This window comes from Drosophila sechellia, chromosome X (genome assembly GCF_004382195.2).
Source record: "Drosophila sechellia strain sech25 chromosome X, ASM438219v1, whole genome shotgun sequence".
Taxonomy (NCBI): Eukaryota; Metazoa; Arthropoda; class Insecta; order Diptera; family Drosophilidae; genus Drosophila; species Drosophila sechellia.
This window is the reverse complement of record NC_045954.1, coordinates 11,233,812-11,260,153: the sequence shown is the minus strand read 5'-3', so window position 1 is coordinate 11,260,153 and position 26,342 is coordinate 11,233,812. Positions and strand designations below refer to the sequence as shown.

Below are 26,342 nucleotides of genomic sequence, written 5' to 3'. Positions count from 1 at the left end.
CATCTGCTTCTTCATACGGGTTTTCTAACTTCTGGTTTTTTGAAGTGCACTTTTTCGTGGGTTTTTTTTCTCTTCGACAATTGTTCATGCAAATCACGTAAACTGTTTTCATTGCTTGGTTGAAAATGTTGCGCATACGCCGCGTTGACCAAATGTTGTCCAAAAGTTGCTGCCCTGTTGCTTCGGCAATTAGACAATTTCATTTGCTGTTGTAGTTGTTGTTGCCGCTGTTAGCGGCTTCTGATGCAACGGTAAATTGGCTTTGCCAGCTTTTTTCTTTCTTCTTTTTTTTTATTATTTTGTTTTGTTGTATTTTTTTCGAGCGTGAAGTGCGGAAATTTCGTCGCAAGATTGCACCGTTAGCATTTTAAAATTAGTCATCATTTTTCGTGGTCGGCTGTTTGGGTAGGGCAGCTTAAATTGTCTTTTTACAAATTAATTGTTGATAAGAATTTTGCGCACGACAGCTGTTCATTAGAACTTTAAGTGCTTACTGTTTTGCAATAAAACTAGTACATTTGTTCAGAAACTATTTACGTCAACTAATTAACAATCGAAATAATCGATATGCCATTGAAATAATAACTTTGGGATAACATTTCGTGTGGTTCTCACGAATACTGGTTATAAATTATATTAAATTATCAGTACTGTTGGCTTATCCCTTATAAACAAACTAGCCCTTCTATTTTCACGTGGCACTGCAAAAACAAAAAGCCGAGCCAAAAGTTAAGTGCATAGCAGTTTTGGAGTGATAGTTTACGTATTATTATCGGCCAGAGTTTTTATCGCTCGAGCGATAAGCAGACTAATTGACCTGACCATCGATTAGATATCGGATGGGTACAGTTTTGAGGGTTAAAAAGTGAAAATGTGGAAAACGCAAAGAAAAATCGAATCCAAAGTGAATGCCAAAACTAAGGTTACAACTTGACCATAAACTTGGCTTTTTGCTGGCTTCCAATTCTGTTTCAGATTTGATTTGTACTTTTTTCTCTGCTTTGGGGAACGAGGTTTGGTTTTCCATTTCCATTTCTCTTGATTTATTTTTATTCTTTTTCCCTTTTTCACGGCTTGGCCCAATGCCATTTTGGCATTGCACTTGTGTGCCGGGACTTTTTTCATTTTCTTTTATTTTGCTTGGTTAGTCACTCGAATGCATTTCTCAGCTTCCCATTATTTGTTTCCAGTTATAATTAATTCAGCGGAAATGTTTCAATCCCCCCGCCACCATCGTGTGCATTTTGTTAGCTTTAAATTAAAAGCCCGCCTCATTGTCACCTTTGTGCCTGGCCAATTTTGGAATTGAACTCTATGTAGTTGGAATATATCTATGTACATTACATATATCGGTCGCTCGCTCTTTCTACTCGATTACTTTACAATTGTGTGCGTGTGTGTGTGTGTGTGTGTGTGTGTGTGTGCGGCTCATTAATTTCAGTGTCAGTTGATTGATCGATTAATCGCTTGATTAGCTTCGTAGCTTTTCCTCGATCAAGCCAATGTCAACTTGCCAGTTTCATTATCAACACCCGTCCTGTTTCAACTACCAGCGCCTCTTATCAACTTAAATGAAATGAACTGAACTGAACTGATCTGGACTATATACGAAAACAGGGAGATATAGTAGAGCCCTTAAGCTCCATACCGTGCCATCCCGATCAAAGTCCCCTCGTCGTCATATGGAAATTTGTTTTCTCATGCGCAACACAACTTTGTTGTCGGCGATTGAATAACAACGCACGAAACAACTAACTTGCATCATTCGCTGTGCAGTCAGCAGCAAACCGAACTAGTTCTCTAAAAAAAAAGAAGTGCTTGGAAAAGTGGAAATCTTTCAGCAAAAGCTTACAAAGTGCTGGATGAACTACGGACAATGTATACCACTAAGCTAATATTGCTTAAAACTAAACCCCAGCGAGCCATCCAATCATTTGTACCCATGTGTGCGTCAGTTCCATTTGAGGGACAAAGGAGTACGTCCCTTCACTTTTGAACTTTTCAAAACGAATCCACCAGTGCCAACTTTTGTTCCTTTCTCGACATCTCCCGCAGTAAAAAAAAAAAATTATAAAATCAAGCCAAAAAATGACTCCTTTTGTTGCCCATGGCCATGTCAATGTCAACAGGCCACGGCTTTTTATTTTGACTTTTGTATTTGGCATGGCACAAGAAAGAAAAATGTGTAAAAAATACTATAGCAGAGACAAGAACAAAATTGTTGGTTCACCCCCCCAATGAAATGCGTCATTGAGCCGAAGAATTTGGAATTGTGAGCCATGGAAACGCGAGAAGGCGAAGGTTGGGCGGCAGGAAAATGGGAAAGCACACGGGCTTTGTATTGTAGAAATGCGACTCAAGTGCAGGGCAACCAAATATTCACAAATACTCATATAGATACAAAGAAATGTAGAGCAGAAATATAAGCTGACCGGCTACACAGAGAAATATTTCGCAGTGGCTTTGCAAGGCAAGTCTTTGGACTTTTATCCATATAATTTACTTATGTAGATATTTGAAGGTCTGCAGCGTTTCTCACTGTGCATTCAGCGAATAAATTATTCGAAAAATGTCTCGCGTTGCGGAGTCGCATTTTATTATCTTATCATTCTCACCGAGAACAGAGACAAAGGGAAGCGATGATAAAACGCGTCGCAAAAGTTGGGCAGATAGTCTGGGGAGGGGGTGTTGGATACCACCCACTCACCACCCAAAAACCACCCAGCCAAGGTATGTAGTTTGTGTGCCTAGATAAATTTCCACTGGGCTATATACACAAGTATTACGAAAAAAAAACATAGGTGCTGTAATCACGAGACTTGAAGACGAACTCTATTGCAATACCAACTTGATGCAATGTTTATGTGAATAAAAAATTATACAAAAAATCTGCAAGAACCGCCGCTTCACTTTTGAGGGAGGGGTGCCGTTCCCCTGTCAAGGTCACTGCACATTGATTTCAAACTCGTTGGCTTTGCACGGCCTTCGCTGAATTCAACTAAGCACAAAAAGGCATTTAAAAACATATATAAAATACGTTAAAAACGGAGGGGGGTAACAAAGAATTCATAACTAAAAGGTTAAAGGCCAGCTAACAGCGCGTCAAGCGGAAATGGAAAAAACACAAAAAAAATGGCCTAAAAATTGCTCAATAACAAAGCAACTGAAGCCGAAAAACCAAGCAACACAAAATATATGAACAAAAGACAATAATAATAATAATAACAAGCTGTGTGCGCAAAAGCCAAACTAAATCATTAGGCTAAAAGGAAGTTGTCAAGTTGTCCTTGACATTTTATGTGGTATTTCCAGAACTTGACCAAATTGCATTTCCTAATTTTATGGCTTTTGTGGCTTACCATTTGGGATGCAACAATCAATACTGCCAACCCTCCTCTATTGATCACCCTTCTGTTTACCTTTTGCCAAATTGTCGCATGCCATTTGGGCATAGTTCACATTGAGCTGTCACCATGACTTAGTCACCCTGTCAATGACCCTGCCCCCGCAGCCACACCCCCTTGGCAACCATCCCCCTGGCCCATACCCATACCATACCCATCCCCGTCGAAATGACAGCCAAAAACCTCATTAAATGCAGCTGCAGCTTTATCAACAAAAGGAATAGGGCCAGGGGCGTTGGGCGGGAATGTGGCAGGAGGGGGTTTTATGGCAGCAATTAAAGTTCAATGCAGCGGGCAAGTGGAGGAGGAAGGCTAACACATGCCACATGGAGTGGCAAATGGATCAGCAAACGAAACTGTTCGCACACAAAAGGGATAATATATCGTATGTACGATAATTTTCTAATGTTGAAGCTGTAGATTTTGATTTAGACCTTTGCATTAGTATCTGCATTAAATATAAACTTGGTTTCCTTTTTTTTTCAGTGCATTTGTAGTAGCCAAAAAGATCCGAAAAACAAATATTAAACGAGCGGTGGGGTGGGGGCGTAGGTGGTTTACCATTTCCACATGCCAAGGGTTGCAATCCATGCCCATTTATTTAATGTCAATGTCCAGGGTTGTCGACAGCACGATTTATTTTTGGAAGTACTTTCTATTGGCTAACATATTTCACTTTGGTCGAGAACATGAACATTTCCTCTAATTTTATGTTTTGCCATCCATTTTATTGTCCTTTCGGTTTTAGTTGTTCGTTCGTTTGTTTTTGGGGTAAGGTTTTTGAACATACACCCCACCCCCTCCTCCTCCTCCAACACCCACCGGATTTTCCATCCAGTGTTGACAACAACTAGGAAATGTTTACAGAGACACATATTTTCTTGCATTTCTTTTGATAAGCAGCTTTTGTTTCTCTGATATCTGGCTCTCACGTTTTTGCTGCCGCATTTTACCCCTATTTTCACTGTGCCACAGTGAACGCACCACAGAGTGAACACAAATACGTTGTGCAAAGTGTGTTACAAGGACGACTTTAAGCTACATTGCAGGGTAGAGAAAATGTATGGAAACTCCTTTATGGAACGGTTCACTTTATTGAACGTGCCCTGTAACAGCGGAAATTATGTTGATTGCACTTTCCTCAAGCTTAGCTTGCGATTATTTTTGTCTCTTTCTACATATCTAGCTCCGGCTCTTCGGCGTCTTCGCTCCCCTCAGCTCGCTTGCCTTTTTATTATCTTCAGTCTTCTGTCTTCGGTCTTCTGTCTTTAATTGTTTTTCTTCGGAGTTGTCAACGCGGTAATTATCTAAAGAAAACACAAACTTTTCTTGTTTTCGAACGCAAAAGTGTTGTGATGCTTTCGCTTCCTGATGCGGGTGCGTTTTATTATAAAATAATTATACCAGTTTACAAGCACCACCATTTGTTGTTTATTCACATGCATAACAAATGAATGAATGTTAGCCGCCACACCATTGAAAATTTGTCTGTTTTTGGTCTGAAGAGTTCGCTGGCTTTTCATCGCATGTCGCGATGGGGTTTTCCATGTCCCGCCGACATTTTCCAGAACTGAAATTTCCATCATTCCGCAATATAGAATCGCCGTCAAGGTCGCATTTCCAGTAAACTACCCCAACATTTTTATATCGACTGTTGACTGCTGACTGACACAAGCCCCCCCCCCCCCCTTTCAAGAAGAAGAAGCAGTTGGGGCATATTGAAAAACTCAATTAAAATGAACTCATCATCGACAGTTCTTCTTCCATTTCGCAGGCCATAAAAGCGATAATCAAATGTGTATCAATGCGAGGCAATAAATTATTGGCAGCGTGGGCGTCTCGACTTGGTTTCGCTTAATTAGCCAAAATGGCAATTTGAAAAATTAATTTGCAAATAAACAAAAAGGCGATTCGAAACGGAGCAACGGCCCCAATGGGTTTATGTGGGTGGGCATCATTGGGCAGTTAAAGTTGAATTTTAATGCGTACGCTTGAGCAGATAAACAAATGCATTAAAACAAACCACCGAATGCAGATAAACAAATAAGAATTGGAACAAACACACGTTGTTTTTTCATTTAAATAGCCAAAGAGATGCTAAAAATTATTAATAAGTTTTATTATCACTGCAATATTTAGCAAAGCCACTTCAAATTTCCGCCCATTGTAGGGAAGTCTTTCCTCCAACTACCCCTATATCTTATTCCGAGTCTCAAGTCCTGTTGACTTTTTCAATGGGTCCTCCAGCCATTTAAGGACACCAAGATGTGCGATTGGCACATCCCAACCTGGGCCCACGACCCCATAACATCTGATCGATATTTATGACCCCATCCCCCCCCCCCCCCCCCTCGCACCGCTTAATGCTGCGTCTAAGATTACCAGAAAACTTTGACTGGAGAATAAATGATGTTCGTGTGCTGGCGAAGAGGGTGGCTATAATAGGCTTTTATGTTATTTTCCCAAGGGCTGAACCTCGCCCACGCACAAATTTGTTTGTGAGTCCAGAGAAACCGGAGCCCAAAAGTCATCATCTATCAGCTGTTTGCCTATGTATGTATTTGCTATTGTGTGGGCGGCCAGCTCCACCACCTTTCCATTATCCCGGGCTTTTCCTCGCTTTGGTTGGGATTCTGGGGGTTGATTTTCCCGTGACGTCAGTCACACTCAATGAGGTTATGTTAGGTCCAAAAAAAGTGCCAAAAGCATTGGGGAAAATTCGCTTTTCAGTGGGTAAGTCTGGCTGCGCAACATTTGACACTTGGTGAAATTTTATGCATTACACTATGTTATATTTTTTATATTATATTTGTCAAGAGATTTGACAAAAAGTATGGAGTTCAGGTAAATAGAGACATTAAAGAATTTGCTTAGGGAATACAATATTTAATATTCGTCGCCTAGGCAAATATACATGCATACAATTTGCAGACATATAAATAATAAATGGACAAATATACACCTATCCCAAGCTCAATCCAAATAAATAAATAAATAAAGGCCTCTCAAAGGTGTGACTTTCCTCGTGTGCGAGCTTCAATTGAATTGTAATTATTGTTATTTATTATTGATTCGCATTCTCTGCCAAAAACCATAGACATATATATTATATATGTTCATATGTACACACATTATAAGTTTGCACAAAAAATTGAATAAAATTTCCATTATGCAAGCGTTCGACTGCCCACAAAATGTGCGTCCTAATTTCCAATTGAAAGGCCAAAAACTCCGGGCTACGAACAAAAACTGGACAATGTGCCAATGCTGAAGTCAAGTGGGCTTTGTGAAGTCTTGTGGCAGCCACAACAGTCCAACAACCAAATGGCCAAACAGGCAAACACGGCCAAAGACAACTGAAAAAGCAGCTAGCAAATCTGAAACTCCGGTGTCCACAACTTCATTTGTCTCGCTGTCAATTTGTATTTCTTTTTCTTAAATTTTTTTCTTTTTTGTACCATATAAATTGGGCCATAAGCCAGCAGCAGCAGCAGCATAAAGTTGGTTTTTTATTTTTATTTTTCCATATATCATCATCCCATCCATCCAAGTCGAATTATGCACAGCTCAAAAAGTTATAAGAAACATTGTGTATGTGCGTCGCCCAATTGGCCAACATTTTTTGGCATTCCGGCTTGCAGAAATCAGGAATCCCCCCGCGATACACCAAACCCCCCTCGCCAACCCACAATTATTTGCCATTCGCATTGATTGACGGCTTGCAATTGTCAAATGTTTCCATTTTGGCAGTTTTCTTATATTCCACTGGTCGGTCATTAGGGTTAAACATTGTGACATAGGTGGGTTAATTTAAATAAATTGCATTTGTTGCGCGATTAGCAACTTCATTTCAATTTGTATGTAACACACTTTCTGTGCTTAATTATATTATATTATATTAAATTGAATAGTAAATCTGTCACAACAAAAGTTAGAGCTTAACTTGTACCGTTCTCTCTACAGTTGCAACACTTTTAGCTAAATCCCAATTCTGCGGAAGATTTTAATGATATTTATGGCACTGCAAACGAGCGATAAAATAAAGAGTTCCCCTCCATTAAATCACCTTCCTCACCTCGTTTTCCTTATCTCTTTGCGACTGATAAAAAACTAAAGCCTTTTTTTGTAGCCAAAAGAACGCATTTCTTCGGCGAAACGTTTAAAAATAATGCGTTGATAAAGCCGCAAACGACCCAAAAAAAAAAAAAAACAAAAAGAAATATTAAGTATAAGGTATAAAGTACATAAAAATGAATTTAACAAAGTGAAGACAAAACGTGAAACGAAAGCAAACGCAGCAGCAACAAGTTGGTATTGAGCGAATACGACGGAACCAGGGAATCATGAGAAACCAAAACGAAATGGCCAACAAAAGAAAAGGTGAAAAAGAGCACTATTGCCAAGGAAAAATAAAACCCGTCTGAAACAGAACATTTACTTCTGCTAAATAAGGCAATTTCGGCAAACGGAATTCCAAGGGAGTTGCATTTTAATATATGTATGTACCTAAATAAAATGAATATATATTACGGCCCAAAGAACTTAAAACTTGAATCGAGAAAACAACGAAATTATGAGTGTAAATATACAAGCCAAATGGTATTAAATAAATAAAACATTATTATAAAAGCACATTAGCAAAATCAAATCGGTTATAAAATAGAGAAATTTGAAGACTTCAAAGTGATCAGCAAAACAACAAATAGCAAAGCATAACATTTTACGAGAAAGTTGAATTTATTATAACAAATTTGAATCCATTAAATTTTGGCAAACAACTAAATTAGAAAATTACAGTTAATTGTTGCGATCGCATTTCACATTAATGCGATATGTACGCCCCTAAAAATGTATGGATTTTCGAAGCCACTTTTGTCAAATATTTCCCACATCACATACATAAACGGTGGTTTACACTGCGCTTTTGTTTTTACAACAAACACCTCGGACAAACGGCTCACTGATAAGAATTACGATTTGAGAACCACCATCGATCGATGTGACAGAAAAATTGTATTTCATACGCCTGACTGCTTACGAAACTCAAACACGTCGATTGAGATTTACGTTTTATTATTAATTTTCGTTTCGTTTTCTTCTTTTTTTTTGTAATTTTTTTTTTGGCTGATAACACAATGCTTATCAAAGAATGGGGGGAATATGATGATAGATTGGGCACCGGGCAGCACGAAACCACAAAACGCTCGAAAGCAAACGACCTTCGTGTGGTGAAAAGGGGGTATGGGTGTTGTGGGTGGCGGAGTCTGAAGAACTTTGAAGAAACGATGAAATACAAAACTAATGAGGCAAAAAAACACGACACAATGCGAAAAAAATACAAACATACATATATATATAATGAAAAAGGGTACAAAATGCAAATCTAGCTGAAAATAAAGATAGTCAAAGGGCATTCGAGACAAGGAGAGCAATGCTTGGCAGAAAGAGATAGGGCTGTCCCGACCATATGGTGTGAGAGAGAGAGGGCCTAGAGAGGGACGTAGAAAGAGACGACGGTGCATGAGGGTCAGTTCGCCAGCAAACGGTAACAGCTGCTCTTTGGAGAAGTGAGAAAAAAGGGAGAAAATGCAGGGAGCAGAATGAGGAAGATGAATGGAGAGGGAGGTAGATGCGGAAGAGGGAAGCAGGCAAAGAAACTGAAGAAGAGGAAGAAGCAGAACGAGGTGCACAGTGGTCGTTGCACAAATCTAAAATTCCACATAATTAACTGGAGGGCAGAACCCTTGAAACGAAATCAGGTAAGTAAATGAAACTGAATCTCTTGATACACACACAGTGCATAAGGACCATCGCGAAACTGACCATATTGTGTACCAATTAAATGGAAAACTAAAATACGTAACAAGCGAATTCTTTTTTAAAAGTTCAAATTTTTTAAATCCCAATTCATGAATTTCGGGTACAGAGCTCTTTCCAAAACCAATTCATACTGAATAGATACGTATTTGTTTACGAATCTTTCGATTTTCATAACAAATCCACTGTGCCGTTATCCACACAAAACTCTCTTTTTGTCTCCCGTTCACATGTCAGTGTGTGTGTGTTGAGTAGAAGCTCACACACACAGGCGAGTCGCAAGAAAGAAGAAAAAAGTAAATAAAACAAGTTTTGAGACGCAGAAGTTTTTCAGAAAAATAAAACAGACTCGCCACTGACTGACTTTCTTTAACATTTTTAGCTTTGTTTCGGTGGTTTTTGGGATTCCGCTTTTATTTTTTATTGTATTTGACAGCTGCTTTCGCGAAAAAAGGAAAACAAATCTATTAAACGATGATAAATTCACTGATTTTAGGTGTGATTTTTTAGCAGTTACCTTCAATTGTGATCGGAAAATAAGTTTAGGTTGTAAATACTTAAAAGATCATTTTCAATATGGTTATTTTTGGCATAAGTATGCATATTTATCTTGGATTACTTTTGAAAATAATATGACACGAAAAGGAAAAGATCGAGCTTAGAAAAACAAATAAGGCGATATAGATTAATGGTGTTCAAGTACCTAAAACAAGTAAGAGAAATTCCTAGTTTAGAATTTTCTTTAAAATTGGATTGTCAGAACCTAATCTGACCAGAATTCCCAAAAAAAAGTGTAAAATATCAATATGCTTTCCTTTCTAGCTGATTTTTTTTGCAGTGTGGAGATGCGAGAAACTTGTTTTTGTGCTTCTTATTTTCGGTTGGATTTTTGGCAAGGGAAAAGGAGAATAATAGTGCGAAACTCAAAACAGAAAACTGAAAACTCACCTGGCAAACGGCGTCTGTTCCACTTCGTAGATCTCGTTGATGTCGGGACACGAGACGAGGAGTCCCTTCAGCCGATCGGCGTCCACATCCAAAAGTCCGTCGCCAATGGGAAAAATTCCCTTTTCGGTGAACATTTTGTGTGTGTGTGTGGGGGGGGATTGTGGTGTTTGTGTGTGTGTAGTGTGTTTGAAGATCGAATCTTCTTTCGATTTTTGGCTGTATTTAATCCTTCGTTTGATTGGCTGTTATTTTTTTAGTGGTAACTTGTTATTTCTTTGAGGGTCGAACTATTTCAAATCTCAACTGCACAGAACCAAAAAAAATTGTAGTTTAGTGATAAAAACACACGCTTCAAAATAATTCAGCGGAATACGTTGCGCGCGGGAGAGCGACAGAGAGGGAGAAGGCGACAAGATTCCAGTACAAGACAAAAACAGCAAAAACAAAAAAAAAAAAATCACACAAATGAATTAAAAGAAGCAAAAACTATGCAACTGCAACATACACACAGACACGCGCGCCAAGAGAGGCCCGAAAAAATGCCCGCGTGTGTATGTATGTGTGATGCTGTTGCTGCTGCTGGTTATGTTTTTGTTTTTGTTATTTTCGGTATTTCGCCAGTTAAGTACCGTTCTCTCCGAAGAACTCCTCCTCAGCTTCTCTTCTTCTTCTTCCTCCGCTTGCTCGTTTCAGAAAGGGTTTTATACGAAAAAACGGCTCGCAGATTTTGGCCAGGCTTTATTCTTTTTTTTTGTGTTTCGCTTTGCGGAGGCACGGAGGTACAAGAAACTCGCAGCGGAGCAGCGCGCACGAACCGTTCGTTGGCGGATTGAAATTTCAATTACTCGCGTTCGCTTAAAGTGAACGCACACCACGAAAATAAATCTGCTGCTGAGGCCTGGTATTTCTTGCCAGTGCCTCTGGTCACTCTGTTGTCCTGCGTTTAACGCTAGGCACTGCGAAAAATACCAGAAAATACCGAAAGTCTGTTAACAGCATTAGGTTATGTTAGCTGAGCAAAGGCAGAAATAGGAAAATTTAAATTGCCCCATTTCCTTTCAGTTTTAATAACTAATGTGAAACTTAATATACAGTTGTATGAACACCATTTCATCTTACAAAAGTATGTGTAAGACGTTTCCAATGTTAAGTTTTGCGGAAAGCACATGGTCACACAGCGACCGATTCAAAGCATGATTTCAATGTACCAATTATTGTTATGTGGTGGAAACGTAATATAAAGATATAATTTTTGGGATCCTATGTGCGTTTTGGGTGGCGCCTGTTATCGGGGCGTGGCACAGGCCGCAAATAGTTGGCACCTCGAGTCTTCATTAAATTCTCAATTTTAAATGTATATTTATATTTATGCTTGCTTGCAGTTCCCTGGCTTTTTCTCGCCCTCCAACATTTCCCGCTCTGATTTCCCACCGTGTGTAGGTGTGTGTGCTCCACTTGCAAGCCACTGCACATTTCTTGTGCACTCTAAATCATTACTGAGATCTAAAATATAGTCTAACCAAAGTTTAAAAAAAAGTTTACTTGGTGACAGAGAAAACTTTTTTTTTGATAAAATTGTACATTTTAATCCCTTCCTCAGGAATAGATCTATTTTAGACCTCGCCATTTCTACTTTGTTTAAAAATCATAACTTTCCTATTTTCTTTCAGTGTAATCGTATTGGATGGGATATGCAGTGGATATGCGTTATGTTTGCATTTCTCGTGTGTGTTGCATATATTTTTGTCACCACGACGGCATCTCAGGAATGCGGAGCACCAGAAATAAACCAAGTGCAAAAACCTTTAGCATCCGTCTATTAATAATGTTGTCGTCTCCGGATCTGCTCAGGTTTTTTACAAAATGATTTTATTTTTCTTTTGGTCGGGTGGTGGATTTTCTTGCCACGAACTCGCCAAAAACTCCTCTTGGCAGCCATTCAAGTTTAGCAGATCCGGCTTTTGACCTAGGGAAAATGCTTGGCCACTGCGAAAATAGAAAATGGGATCGCGAGAAACCCCAAAAAATGGCTGAAAAGGAGGGGGGGGGGGGGTTTAACCAGTAGAAACGGAGTAGTTTCTATTAAAAACAAAATAGGAAACACTTATAAAGCCCCGTACATACAATGTTTACTATCGACATTTTGTTTTTTTTTTCAAATATGACCGATTGATTTGACAGTTGAAAGTTGACATTTGGTGCACGCTCCTTGGAGTCATTTCATTTCAACAAAGTCGTTCACCACGTAACAGCGTCACAGCGGATAAAATTTTTTTATTTTCCCGTGTAATTCTTCCCAAGTCAGCCGAATTAGTGTCACCATTCCCATTGCCATATCGGGAAGATAACCACGAATTTCAGCATGAAAGTGCTTGGCGACAAGAACCGTGTCATCTCCGATCGAGGGGGCAGCGTTACCACCCAGAAGCAAGGGAAGCGCCCCGCGCCTTATCCAATGAGCCGTAATTCCAATAATTGGGGTGAGCTGGAGGAGGTGGATGTGGAAAATTTGCTAGGCCAGCGTTATCAAGGCAGCACATTCGGTGCCCAGGACTTCGCTGTCAATAGCAAAGAAGATGGGAAGATGATTCCAGGCTCGGACAGCAGTGATACCAAGAATGATGACAGTCCCAGCATTCCAAGCACATTGGAGAATGTCATCTCCGATCGAGGGGGCGGCGTGACCACCAAGACGCCTGGGGAGCGCCCCACGCCGGATCCAATGAGCCGTAATTCCAATAATAGCAGTGTGCTGGAGGAAGTGGATGTGGACAATTTGCTAGGCCAGCGTCATCAAGGCAGCACATTCGGTGCACAGGACTTCGCTGTCAACAGCAAAGAAGATGGGAAGATGATTCCAGGCTCGGACAGCAGTGATAGCATGGATGATGACAGTCTCAGCATAATAAGCATATTGGAAGTTGTCATCTCCGATCGAGAGGACGACGTGACCACCAAGAAGCCTGAGGAGCGCCCCACGCCGGATCCAATGAGCCGTAATTCCAATAATAGCAGTGTGCTGGAGGAAGTGGATGTGGACAATTTGCTAGGCCAGCGTCATCAAGGCAGCACATTCGGTGCCCAGGACTTCGCTGTCAACAGCAAAGAAGATGGGAAGATGATTCCAGGCTCGGACAGCAGTGATAGCATGGATGATGACAGTCTCAGCATAATAAGCATATTGGAAGTTGTCATCTCCGATCGAGAGGACGACGTGACCACCAAGAAGCCTGAGGAGCGCCCCACGCCGGATCCAATGAGCCGTAATTCCAATAATAGCAGTGTGCTGGAGGAAGTGGATGTGGACAATTTGCTAGGCCAGCGTCATCAAGGCAGCACATTCGGTGCCCAGGACTTCGCTGTCAACAGCAAAGAAGATGGGAAGATGATTCCAGGCTCGGACAGCAGTGATAGCATGGATGATGACAGTCTCAGCATAATAAGCATATTGGAAGTTGTCATCTCCGATCGAGAGGACGACGTGACCACCAAGAAGCCTGAGGAGCGCCCCACGCCGGATCCAATGAGCCGTAATTCCAATAATAGCAGTGTGCTGGAGGAAGTGGATGTGGACAATTTGCTAGGCCAGCGTCATCAAGGCAGCACATTCGGTGCCCAGGACTTCGCTGTCAACAGCAAAGAAGATGGGAAGATGATTCCAGGCTCGGACAGCAGTGATAGCATGGATGATGACAGTCTCAGCATAATAAGCATATTGGAAGTTGTCATCTCCGATCGAGAGGACGACGTGACCACCAAGAAGCCTGGGGAGCGCCCCACGCCGGATCCAATGAGCCGTAATTCCAATAATAGTGTGCTGGAGGAAGTGGATGTGGACAATTTGCTAGGCCAGCGTCATCAAGGCAGCACATTCGGTGCCCAGGACTTCGCTGTCAATAGCAACGAAGACGGAGAGATGATTCCAGGCTCGGACAGCAGTGATAGCATGGATGATGGCAGTCTCAGCATAATAAGCATATTGGAAGTTGTCATCTCCGATCGAGAGGACGACGTGACCACCAAGAAGCCTGGGGAGCGCCCCACGCCGGATCCAATGAGCCGTAATTCCAATAATAGTGTGCTGGAGGAAGTGGATGTGGACAATTTGCTAGGCCAGCGTCATCAAGGCAGCACATTTGGTGCCCAGGACTTCGCTGTCAATAGCAACGAAGATGAAATGATGATTCCAGGCTGGGACAGCTGTTATACCAGCGATGATGACAGTCCCTGCATTCCAAGCACATTGGAGAATGTCATCTCCGATCGAGAGGACGACGTGACCACCAAGAAGCCTGGGGAGCGCCCCACGCCGGATCCAATGAGCCGTAATTCCAATAATAGCAGTGTGCTGGAGGAAGTGGATGTGGACAATTTGCTAGGCCAGCGTCATCAAGGCAGCACATTCGGTGCCCAGGACTTCACTGTCAATAGCAACGAAGATGGGAAGATGATTCCAGGCAAGGACAGCAGTGATACCAGCGAGGATTATAGTTCTTTCGAAGATGAAATAATGAGTCCAGGCTCGGAGAGCAGTGATACCAGCGAGGATTATAGTTCTTTCGAAGATGAAATAATGAGTCCAGGCTCGGACAGTAGTGATACTAGCGAGGATTATAGATCTTTCGAAGATGAAATAATGAGTCCAGGCTCGGAGAGCAGTGATACCAGCGAGGATTATAGTTCTTTCGAAGATGAAATAATGAGTCCAGGCTCGGACAGTAGTGATACTAGCGAGGATTATAGATCTTTCGAAGATGAAATAATGAGTCCAGGCTCGGAGAGCAGTGATACCAGCGAGGATTATAGTTCTTTCGAAGATGAAATAATGAGTCCAGGCTCGGACAGTAGTGATACTAGCGAGGATTATAGATCTTTCGAAGATGAAATAATGAGTCCAGGCTCGGAGAGCAGTGATACCAGCGAGGATTATAGTTCTTTCGAAGATGAAATAATGAGTCCAGGCTCGGACAGTAGTGATACTAGCGAGGATTATAGATCTTTCGAAGATGAAATAATGAGTCCAGGCTCGGAGAGCAGTGATACCAGCGAGGATTATAGTTCTTTCGAAGATGAAATAATGAGTCCAGGCTCGGACAGTAGTGATACTAGCGAGGATTATAGATCTTTCGAAGATGAAATAATGAGTCCAGGCTCGGAGAGCAGTGATACCAGCGAGGATTATAGTTCTTTCGAAGATGAAATAATGAGTCCAGGCTCGGACAGTAGTGATACTAGCGAGGATTATAGATCTTTCGAAGATGAAATAATGAGTCCAGGCTCGGAGAGCAGTGATACCAGCGAGGATTATAGTTCTTTCGAAGATGAAATAATGAGTCCAGGCTCGGACAGTAGTGATACTAGCGAGGATTATAGATCTTTCGAAGATGAAATAATGAGTCCAGGCTCGGAGAGCAGTGATACCAGCGAGGATTATAGTTCTTTCGAAGATGAAATAATGAGTCCAGGCTCGGACAGTAGTGATACTAGCGAGGATTATAGATCTTTCGAAGATGAAATAATGAGTCCAGGCTCGGAGAGCAGTGATACCAAGAATGATGACAGTCCCAGCATTCCAAGCACATTGGAGAATGTCATCTCCGATCGAGGGGGCGGCGTGACCACCAAGAAGCCTGAGGAGCGCCCCACGCCGGATCCAATGAGCCGTAATTCCAATAATAGCAGTGTGCTGGAGGAAGTGGATGTGGACAATTTGCTAGGCCGGCGATATCAAGGCAGCACATTCGGTGCTCAGGACTTCGCTGTCAATAGCAACGAAGATGAAATGATGATTCCAGGCTTTAAAAGCATTGATACCAGCAAAAAAGAGATAATTATTCCAAGGAAGATCTCTTCCTTAAAACGTAACCATGCCGAGGATGTCGGTCCCTCTGAGAGCAAAGTGATGAAGAAGCTGGACATGGTAGAGGAGATGGAAAGAAAGAAAATGGAAAAGAATAAGGAGAAAATTGAAGAATGGTGGAAGGTATCAAAGAAGCTCCCTAAGAAAAATAAGAAAGATAAGATAAAGCAAAACTTGCACAACCAGAAGATGGCCACGGCGAAAATGCAAGAGAAGAGGCCGGAGACGGAACTGGAAAAGAAAATTGGGAAGAGGTTAACGATAGCTAAGGAAAAATTGAAGGCTCTAAAGAAGGCCAAGGCGAAAATGGTAAAACAGGTGTTGAAAAAGCAGAAGAGTATGAAAAGGAAACTGGCCCAACAGAAGTTAGAAGTTGAGAAATTGGAAAGAGAGAAGATATTTATATCCATTAAAGAGAGTATGGTCATTGCAAATTGAAAGAGAAGACATTCTGCCCCAAGAAGATGGTGACGGAAATGAACATATGTATAATGAGATGTTTTAACGAAGGAAGCCGGAGGAAGGAAGCCGCAGAAAGAAGGTCAAGACACACACACAAGACACGGATTTCTGGGTACACTAGGATTGGGTCATCTCCACATTGTGCCATTTAAAATAAAATATTGTAAATATACTTCAGATTGTCGTACATATTTACTCTCTTGTAGCCAAAATCTTTAGTATGTCACATGTATCAGCTAAAAACATATATAATTTTGGAATATATACACCACGTTTTGATTTTGACAACCCCTAATTTTGACTGCCAAGTTAAATATGGAATTAATATCAATGGCCTTATCAGCGCAATATGGGTTTCCTCATCGCCGCCAGTTCCAGTTTGGGCACCCTCTCCTCTTCCGCCACCGAAATCCCCGCCCTCTTAACTTTTAGATTTTTGCAGCTGAACCCATGAAATCAGCATAAAATAGCCCACAAATCATTGGTGAAGTTTCTATCAGATTTAGACAATTTATGATAAGCTGTAAATCAAAGAATTCATTTTATATAGTTTTTCCGCTTATTACAAACGACAAACAGTCGGCTTACCACGAATGTGTACAATTTAAAGAGAGAAAAGTGGGGAATTTGGTTTAATTAGAAGCAAGGCTGCTAGCGTTCTTCTTGTCGGCAGCCAAGGCGTTGAACAGACGGTTGACCTCGTTGGCCACCAGGTTGTCCAGGACGATGCCATTCTGATCGATGAAGGCGGCGCACGACTTGTTGCTGCTCTGCTCGCGCCGCTTGCCATTTTTCGTGTCGCGAACACTGAGGGTCAGCAGGTACTTGTCGTCGTACTTGCGCATATCGGAGCTGGCCTCCCACAGGCGCTCCCGCTCCTTGTCCTTCTGCAGGGCGACCGCAAAGGTGCCCTTCTCGCGGAAACTGGAGTGCAGGGTCAGAATGCCGAGGAGGGCAAAGTAGGCCAAAACGCTGAATAGGAGCACTGGACGGGATTCCGGGAAGGGGTGGGTGAAGTCCCAAGCATGGGCCATTATGGCCACGGAAACGGCGAGGGCGCAGAGGGCCAAACGGGTGTTGACTAGGCCGAATTGCTCCTTCAGCTGGGGACGATCGCCAAGGAGGCAGGTTTTCACTGCATCATCGAGGGCGTGCTTCACCGCGGATCCATCCCACTTGTTGACCTTCACCAGCTGGCAGGGCACATGAAACAGGGAACGAGTTAGTTTATGCACATATTAATAATATAACATATTATATTTACAGTCTACAATGACGTGGAACACATCTTAATGGACCAAATGCCAAGCCGGCAACCGGTTTACTCACCTCCTCGCCTTGCTGTGACTTTTCATCCTTCTTGCCCATCTTCTATCTGCTCTCTATTGCGTTTTGCTGCCCTTGATTTCCAAGAGAAGTTTGTGAAATGCCCAGAAAAACTCTTTATTCAGGAATTTTCTTCGTTTTTGTGTGACAACGCGACAACAAAATTGACAATTGTTATCGCTGCTAATCGATAACTGGCTAGCTGACCGTGCTGCCAGATAGAGCAAGCTTAAAATACTGAAATACTAAAAACTGCAAGCATTGAAATTTCCCGCGTAATTCAAATATTTCAATCATTTTGAGCACAAATTAGCTTGACGAAAAGTTATAATATAGAAATCCGCACAAAAGCGTGCACTTTATATTTAAATAAATAAAACAATGGCTTGGCCCAAATTTTACACAAATCTAAGCGGAGTTTATCCAAAAAAAAAAAACAGTGTGTTTTACAAAAAGTGTATAAATACGGAGTACGGAATCAATTTACATGGACTTCATTTGTGCCATCAGGTCTTCCAGACTGGTTTCGTCCGCGGTAGCTGCAGTTACAGTTTCCTCTGACGTTTCGCTGGACTTCTCAGGAGCCTCGTAGGCGAGCCTCAGCCCTTCACCCATCACTGGGGTTTCGGCGGGCGTTGGATTACTTTGTGGCGCATCCTCGGCGACCAGTTCGATGCCCCATTCGTTGGTGGCATGCAGCGGCTCTTCGCTGACTGCCTTCTCTTCGATCACAACAGGTTTGGGCCTGGCTTGGAACTCCTTTTGCCGAACTATACAGTTCCTGTCATCGCACTGCGGATTCGGTTTGAGCGTCATCTTGGGAAAGAAGTCGCTGAGGGCATTGTAGCCCAGATAGTCAGAGACCTCGCCGAAATTCAGCAGATACTTCAGTGCGTTCTGGACAAGGAAGCCAGCCGTAATGCCCATAGTTGTGGGCAACGAAGCGGCGCACACGCCCTCTCTCTTTAGCGTCTTCTCGTCGATGTTCTCGGCCACCACCAGGGGTGGTGCACAAGCGAAACAGGCGGTATCGCCAGGACGGATAAACTGAATGTGCCCTGAGACGGCATTCTCCGAAACGCCCGACTCAAACCAGTTGAGATTGCGTTCATTGCACGCCGCATTGATTGCCATTCGTGCTTCAAAATTGTCCACACAGCTGAGCACCAGATCCACCGGCTGGCCAGCTATCCGACCGCCCTGCGATATTGTGTCCAGGAAGCGATCAAAGTTCTCCACCGTTGTGATATTGTAGTTGTGCGTCTCAATCTCCACGTCCGGATTGATGAAGCTCAGCGTGGCGGCGGCGGCCGCAACTTTGGAGAGGCCCGCCTGATCGGGCGTAAAGAACAGCCTGTTCATGTTAGCCAGCTCCACTTTGTCGTAGTCGAAGAGTATCAGTTTGCCAATGCCGCAGCTGCAGGAAATCAATTGATTAATACATAGCCTTTGAATCAATACAGCACAGTTAGAATGACTGTTGCCCTTCTCTTCTCGCTGTGCACGCACCGTGTTAGCATGTCGGCGGTGACGCTTCCCACGCCGCCCACGCCCACAATGGCCACCGCCTTGTCGCGAATGCGCTCGTAGTCCTTGACGATGTTCATCCGCTGCAGGGCCATCAGGCGGCTGTACGGATTGGAGTCCACCACCTCGGCGGACATGCGATCGATGCGATCGCGTGCCAGGCGGCTGTTGCTAGCGACGCCAACGCTGGATTTCGGCTCCGTCTCCAGCTCCGTCTTCAGATCAGCGATGATCGCCTGCAGTTCGTCGATGGCGTGCGACATCCTAGCGTTGGGGTGGCTCCAGTTTCTGGCTCGTGTGTTTGGCTGTGGTCGCCAGCAATTCTTAATTGTTAATTGTTAACTTTCGCTTTTAAGCTCGTTGTCGCCGTGTCACTTTTGGCCAGTGCTGCCAGATGGCCAAATTACTTTGGTACTTGCGTTCGATGGGAAGGGGCAACGCCGCATGCTAGTGAAGGCCAAGGGTCGATATTTAAATACCAAAAACATACCAAATTACCTTGCTTGCTGGTACAGTGTTGGTTAATGTTGCCATGGCGCGCATATTTGAATTTTAAAATACATAAAGTAGAAGACGAGTAATAACAGCAACCAAATGGCTCTTAGCTCTATTTGCTGTATGAAAACATTTCAATTTCCCACTAAAATCCATTTGTATAATTACACAAAAGATTTATTGTCAAAATCATTACACACAAATAGGTATTATAATTATTAAATAACCAAAAAAAAAAAGAGGAGTAGAACAATTAAAGGAAGATGACGATAGTTGTGGTTGCTTTTCGTGTTAAATGCGACAAAAAAATAATCATTATACTATTCAATAAATCGAGTGTGGGAGCACGTTTATTATTATTTAATATTATCAATATTACTGTATAAACCGGTGACTATCACTTGCCAACAAGTGGAGTTATATGTATGGATAAGTGTCCGTTCTGTGTAGCTTATTGTTTGCGGTGTACGGTGTACGGTGTGCTGTCCGCCTGCGCCGCCTGCCCCACCCGCTCCACCTGGTCCACCTGGTTCGCCTAGCTGATGTTCGTCGCGGCCACCGGGGTTCACCTGGTCCGCGGCTGGAGGCGCACGCGGAATCCCTCCTCCCGCTTCAGGATGATGTCCGCCTGCAGCTTGAAGTCCGATTCGGTCAGGTCCGAGTAGACACGGTAGTTCCGCAAAATGGTCGACAGTAGGATCTTCAGCTTGAGCATCGCGTACTTGCGCCCTAAAAAAAAAGGTATAATAAATGAAACAACACATTAATGTTATTCATTAATAGACGATCCGAATATACACATAATTTGCTTCAGTGTTATGTATCTGCAACTCACCCACACAGCTGCGTGGTCCCGCAGAGAAGGGCACGAAGGCGTAGTAGTGGCGATTGGCCTGCCGCTCCGGCAGGAAGTTATCCGGATCGAAGACGTTGGGATTGGCGTAGACCTTCGGATTGCGATGGAGCAGAACTGTGGCCACCGTCACCGTGGCGCCCCTGGGAATCACGTAGTTGCCCGAGTTCAGCTTGAGATCCTCCTGCAGCTCGCGGGCGATCAATGGAACGGGTGGGTACATGCGCAGCGTCTCCATCAGACACCGCTCCAGATACTTCATCTCCAGTGTGTCCTGCAATCGGAATGCGGACATTTTTATGCGGTTAACGTTCGACATTCAAGAATATAACAAACTAACTATGGTGATGTGTGGCATTAGTTACCCACCTGAAATGTGGCCGGTCGCTGGGAGTCGCCAAAAATGGAGTCGAGTTCGGCCAGCACGCGATCCTGGATGTCCTGGTGGATGCCCATCAGCGAGAGAAAGAACGAGGAGCCGGCTGCCGTGGTGTCGTGTCCCTCGAACATGATCGTGTCCACCTGCTCCTTGATTTCCGTGTCCGTAATGAGTGCTCCATTCTGGGCACTTTCGAGCATCAGATCGAGGAAGGCCAGCCGCTTCTTCTCGCCAATATCATTGTCCTCCACATCCAGGTCATCCTTGAGACCAGCCGACTGTCCATAGGACAGTCCCGCCACCGGACTGGCCTTCTCCTTATCCTTCTCCCGATCCTTCTCCTCGCTGCCAGCTGTTGATGCGGTCTGGTCACCACCACCAACACCACCATCCTGTTCGCGTTCCCGCTCCAAGGCGGCTGCCTTCAGCTCGCACTGGGCAAGGGATCCACGGGTGCCCTGCTCGAAGGCCGCCTTCTTGCTGCGGATCACCTTGGTGGTCAGGCCGTGGATGATGTTCAGCAGGCGACCCTGCTCCTTGTAGTAGCGCGTCAGGGTGAACACGAACTCGTTGCGCAGAAAGATGCTGCGATGGCGGGCGTGAAGGATGTCGCACATCCGCATCACGGCCATCGCGTACTCGAATCCCGACTTGTCCTGCGTTTTCTTCGACACACCCATCGCAGTCTCTGGAATGGTCCAAACGGTGCACTCAGCAGGGTGTGTATTTATACAAGGAGCTTTAGGTTGTGATATATATAAACTCATAACTAAAGGGAAGTATGGGTATAACCTCCATATCCAAGTAGAAATCCCTTGGAAAACAATATCCCATCACATTTGAATCGTACTTTTCCTTTCAGTGCAGAGACTCGTATCTGGATTTGAAGAGCAGATTGCGATCGAGATCGGATGCGAGGAGATCGGATAGAATGAGATGAGATGAGATGGCAAGGGATGGCATGTGGATGTGGATGGGATGGACCCCCAGCACAAATGGGGGGAAGTGGAATGCACTCGCCTGACCCAAGCGCCAATTGAACTTAACAAACAGACAACAGGCGGCGGAGGTAGACCCCGGATTCCCCGCCAGCTCACCATCCATCCACCGCCTGTCTAATTGTAGATACAATGCATAAATAGATCTATAGATGACAGCATAAACGAGCTTACGGACAAATCCGCTTCGTGTGTACAATCATGTGTGTTTTTGTGCTGTGGGAAAACTGCGAGCCTGGAATTTGGCATTTTATTTTTTGTGGATAAGCTCTCGATCTGCAATCACAGTGAATCACGGTCTATAACTGGAATTGAACTAAACGAAATGTACGGGGAAAGTGAGAGCGCAATCTGAAAACGATTTGAAAGATTCAGGTTGCGAATGAGATAGGTCAGTAAATTTGAATTACACTGCTAAATTTGAATTTTGCTCGTGCGGAAAAGGAATATGAAAATCTGGCTTATGCAATGACACATTTGGGTTTTTCCTGTGGAAACTGGCCCGGCTTTTCATTCGCATTTCGTCTGGCATTTGGGTTCGTTTCGTTGAGTTCTTAATTGCTAATTGCCCGTTTGCGTCAGACCCAGACCCCATATACCCCTGACTAATAATCGCCGTGAACAACAACCTCAGTCGTTGCATTCAAATTTTCCTGATTAAATGCTTAATGGCAGTGCGACGTGTCTTTAATTGCACTGCTGACTGCGAATCCCGCATTCGTTGCATTTTCATTCGCTGCATTTCGGTTCGGTTCGGTTCGCCTCGGTTCCATCACATCCCAACCCATTCCAACCCATTCCAACCCATTCCATCACATCACATCGTATCCAATCCAATCCAATCCAATCCAAGGCAATTGCATTCTGCAATCTTGGCTGCATTTCAATTGTGCAGGGCTCGGATTATTATGCAATGGCCTACAAATCAATCCCAAATCGGCCGAGCACTCCGAGCTCCACAATGTCATTAACATTGGCCACCAGCCAATTTGTCTAGGCTCTGGCTGGTTTCACTTTTCACTCCAGGCCCAAAACGTGTCTGGCTTTAAGCGAATTGCCGTCTGGGTGGCATTGGCATGATCATAAACAAGCCCATTTGGGTGGACCAAACTCATAGGGATTACCTTAACCTGCATCTAGAAATATGAGGTTGTTTATTGCTGCTATAGAACATGGATCTTTCAGATATCTCGGTGTAATATTCCCATGAAATTGAAACTAAAACTGAAACAATTATTAAGCTTCTATAAAGCATAAATATTTGTACAAGTTATATGTTTTTGCTATTACTTTCAAATTCCTAAATAACTTTGGCCTACTTTGAGCTACAATAGTTATGTTTTGAATAATATGCTGCAAATTTACTCTACATATAAGATATCGATTAACTTTTTAACTGATCTACGTTTGGTAGTTTTAACTTAGTAAAAACCGCTGCTTATGGAATTCTCATAACCGAGCCACATGATCGTTTGGGGGACAAATCCAACCAGTTTGCATCAGTTTGGCATAATTCGGTTAAATCGGGGGGCCGGGATTTGAAATATATATATATATATATGTGAAAAAGCACATATAGCTCATTTGCTCCCATTGTGGGGCCACAACAAAAGCGGCAAATTTTTGATTTGCCAGTATATAGGGAAATGGGTCTGCACTCAATTGTGTGTGGCATACAATATAATGTGCCCATATCCACGGCGTTTCTAGCGGGGATTAGGTGACTTGGGCGCACGCATATAACTGAAATGATGATGATGATGATGATGCTGGATTGTATGCTCATGGTATGCTATGGTATCGTATGGCATGGGTATTTCGGATGATCGTTGCGATTGCGAGTGCGTGTGGGTTGACTGTACTTTAGTGTAATCATGGTATGGCTATCTCTAACCCCGTATCCGTATATCGCACCTATCTGTATCTGTATATCTGTATATATCTGTATCTGTATATCCATATATCTGTAGATCTGTTCACTTACCCAATAGAATCTCCACGGTTGCCTCGCTCATGTAATCATGGCAATCAAAAGTGCGACCATCCTCCGCACGCAGTTTCCTCACCACATTACGCGAGTTCTCGTTGAACAACTCGATGAAGCTCTTCAAGACATTCAGATGGAATGTGGGTGCAATCAGTTTGCGGTGCGATCGCCATTTTTGACCTGCAACAATGGATGAAGCAGGGATGTAGAACCGATCGTACAAACAAGCTACTCTTAAAAAATACCAACAATCTTCAAAATTTGTTCATGATTATCACTCAAGCTAACAAGTTTCAAGTTTTAAACCAAATAATTCTATGTTGACCAAATAGTATTACTATAAACTCCTCTAAATTCAATCCAATATGTGTAATATTATTTATCATATTATCATTTTGAATTTATTACATTTGAAATTTGTATATCTTTACTGCAAACGACTGTGCATTTTTTTTCCGTGACTTTTTTGCGACGTTGATTTTATTTATAGCGGCATTGTTGTGCCAACTGTCAGGCCAGCGGATTGCTTAATTAATTTATGATTTCGCAAATTGCATTAGTGGCAAGTGGACACCACCCCTTAAATGTGGGAGGCTTTCCCCTATCCCATCTCCCCTCACCTGTGCTGATCAGCAGTCCGTCGCCCAGCCAGGGCTTGAAGAACTTGTACTCGGATGCCTTGTCGATGTAGACATGGCTGCTCAGCAGCAGCTCCACGTCCCGCGGATCGTAGATGAAGACCACCAGCTTGGGCCCGATCCACATCTTGGCTATGTGCTCGAAGGGGGCGCTCTTGCGGATGACTGTTCGGAAAACAGCTGCGGGGATACGAGGATACACGGATTAATTAATGGAGGGTCAATTCAATAGCACGAACATTTTGGATAAAGGATAATTAGTGCGCTAGTATATGTTATATTTTAAAAGTGAGAAATAAGGTCTTTCGACAGCACTTTAATATTCTTAAAATAAAAGGATACGAATTTTTATTTCACTATTATTTTGAAACTTTATCCCAAGCGACTAAAAACTAACAATCAATGTTTCAAATTTAGGAAAATGCATGATAATTACTTTTAAATCAGAATTAAAGATTTGTTGAGCAACAACGAGTCTAGAAACGTTGAGTCTAGAAAGTATAGCTTCAAATAAATTTGGTACTTTCAGAGGTGTTTTAAAAAGTTTTCAAACTAGTGTTATAAAAGTTTCAGAAATGTTTGTAGTTATGTTTCCTTAGAGTTTAAAGCTTATTCCAAATTGATTTCTCACTAGCAGCAGGATCTCTTTTTAAAAAATATTAAAAATGAAATATTTTGATTTGATTGGATTTAAATTCTGAGTTTGTCTGATAATCCGTATTTAAAACTGGTTATCCTCCCTATTTTCACTGGCTGCTTAACCCTTATGTGTGCTGAGGGGCTATTCCCGCGAAAAAAAGGGCACTTAGTCTAGTGGATTTACATGAAGCGGGTCCAATCACATCGAACAGATGGCCCACGATGGGCAGGCCCCGGGGTCCCGGCAGTCGTCCGGCCAACCTGTACAGGTGGGCCCGCGATAATCGCCAGTAGATGTACCAAAGCACCAGCGTGGGCAGCAGCAGGAAGTAGAAGACGTTGCTGGGTGAGCCCAGGGCGGCGTCCTTCTTCAGCACCTCCATTGCTTGTCGGGATCCTCTTTCTCTTGCTCTCTCTCTCACACACTCTCCCCCTCTCTCTCGCTCCGCTCGCTCTCGCTCTCTCTCTCTCTCCGTCTCTCTCTCTCTGTTTCGATCGGTCAACAATGTTCACCAGGTCACAGCAATAACACCAAAACAAAAAAGAAAACCAATCGATCGGCGCACGCACACTTCCCACACAGTACACACGGATTGATCAGCTATCCATGGGCTGGGTTGGATCGGGATCGGATAGGATCGTATCGGATCTGTGGACCGGATGTTACTCGCTGCTCGGCCAGCGCACAACTAAACGGTGACAGCCCCTCGCCGAGGCAAAAAGCGCGAAATGATCGCGAATATCACAACCCACACACAGGGGATGCGATGGATAAAGATGTGATGGGATCGGAGCGGAGCAAAGAGGACCGGACCCGGATCGGATGGCGGAGTTACGGACTCGGAATCGGCTGGATATGTGTATAAATTGGATACGTTGGACCCGCGCACTCGCACTCCTCGCGCCTCTTTTCCAGCGACTAGACAGCGCCGACGGTGCGAACGACTTTTATAGCCAACAATGTGCAGCATATGTGCACTGCGAAAAAAATTGTGCAACCAGCGCGCAA

General features: G+C 43.2%; 5 protein-coding genes across 7 annotated transcripts in view; 1 reads left to right on the top strand and 4 right to left on the bottom strand.

The window, feature by feature from the left end:
- The window catches only part of LOC6619871 (death-associated protein kinase related), a 52,049-nt gene extending 41,020 nt beyond the window's left edge, over positions 1–11,029 (bottom strand). The window contains exons 1-2 of one of the 2 annotated variants that reach the window (XM_032726654.1): positions 10,799–11,029; positions 10,170–10,472 (exon numbers count right to left, since the gene is read on the bottom strand). In XM_032726654.1, the coding sequence (XP_032582545.1) occupies positions 10,170–10,303 (134 nt within the window). In that variant the 5' untranslated portion in view covers positions 10,304–10,472; positions 10,799–11,029. Of the gene's footprint in view, positions 1–10,169 lie in introns of both variants that reach the window. The other variant, XM_032726655.1, reaches the window with a different exon arrangement.
- A 1,315-nt stretch (positions 11,030–12,344) lies between these two features.
- On the top strand, positions 12,345–16,777 carry LOC6619870 (dentin sialophosphoprotein). Its single transcript, XM_032725219.1, is given in 1 exon segment — positions 12,345–16,777. A coding segment is annotated over 1 exon segment (3,969 nt). The 5' UTR covers positions 12,345–12,531; the 3' UTR covers positions 16,501–16,777.
- Positions 16,778–16,987: 210 nt separating this feature from the next.
- On the bottom strand, positions 16,988–18,001 carry LOC6619869 (signal peptidase complex subunit 2). 2 transcript variants are annotated; one of them, XM_032725221.1, is made up of 3 exons: positions 17,821–18,001; positions 17,080–17,684; positions 16,988–17,012 (listed from the first exon to the last, which is right to left on the bottom strand). In XM_032725221.1, exons 1-2 carry the CDS (start codon positions 17,857–17,859, stop codon positions 17,124–17,126), a joined length of 600 nt encoding a protein of 199 aa, XP_032581112.1. In that variant the 5' UTR covers positions 17,860–18,001; the 3' UTR covers positions 16,988–17,012; positions 17,080–17,123. The 2 variants fall into 2 exon arrangements, with proteins under 2 accessions (XP_032581112.1, XP_002044082.1); XM_002044046.2 differs by lacking the exon at positions 16,988–17,012 and having other exon boundaries at positions 17,020–17,684.
- Positions 18,002–18,213: 212 nt separating this feature from the next.
- Positions 18,214–19,742, bottom strand: LOC6619868 (ubiquitin-like modifier-activating enzyme 5). The gene is made up of 2 exons (XM_002044045.2): positions 19,327–19,742; positions 18,214–19,234 (listed from the first exon to the last, which is right to left on the bottom strand). Exons 1-2 carry the CDS (start codon positions 19,605–19,607, stop codon positions 18,301–18,303), a joined length of 1,215 nt encoding a protein of 404 aa, XP_002044081.1. The 5' UTR covers positions 19,608–19,742; the 3' UTR covers positions 18,214–18,300.
- A 415-nt stretch (positions 19,743–20,157) lies between these two features.
- Positions 20,158–26,252, bottom strand: LOC6619867 (cytochrome P450 4g15). The gene is made up of 6 exons (XM_002044044.2): positions 25,518–26,252; positions 24,677–24,874; positions 24,054–24,236; positions 21,062–21,759; positions 20,675–20,966; positions 20,158–20,568 (listed from the first exon to the last, which is right to left on the bottom strand). Exons 1-6 carry the CDS (start codon positions 25,714–25,716, stop codon positions 20,405–20,407), a joined length of 1,734 nt encoding a protein of 577 aa, XP_002044080.1. The 5' UTR covers positions 25,717–26,252; the 3' UTR covers positions 20,158–20,404.
- Positions 26,253–26,342: the final 90 nt, after the last annotated feature.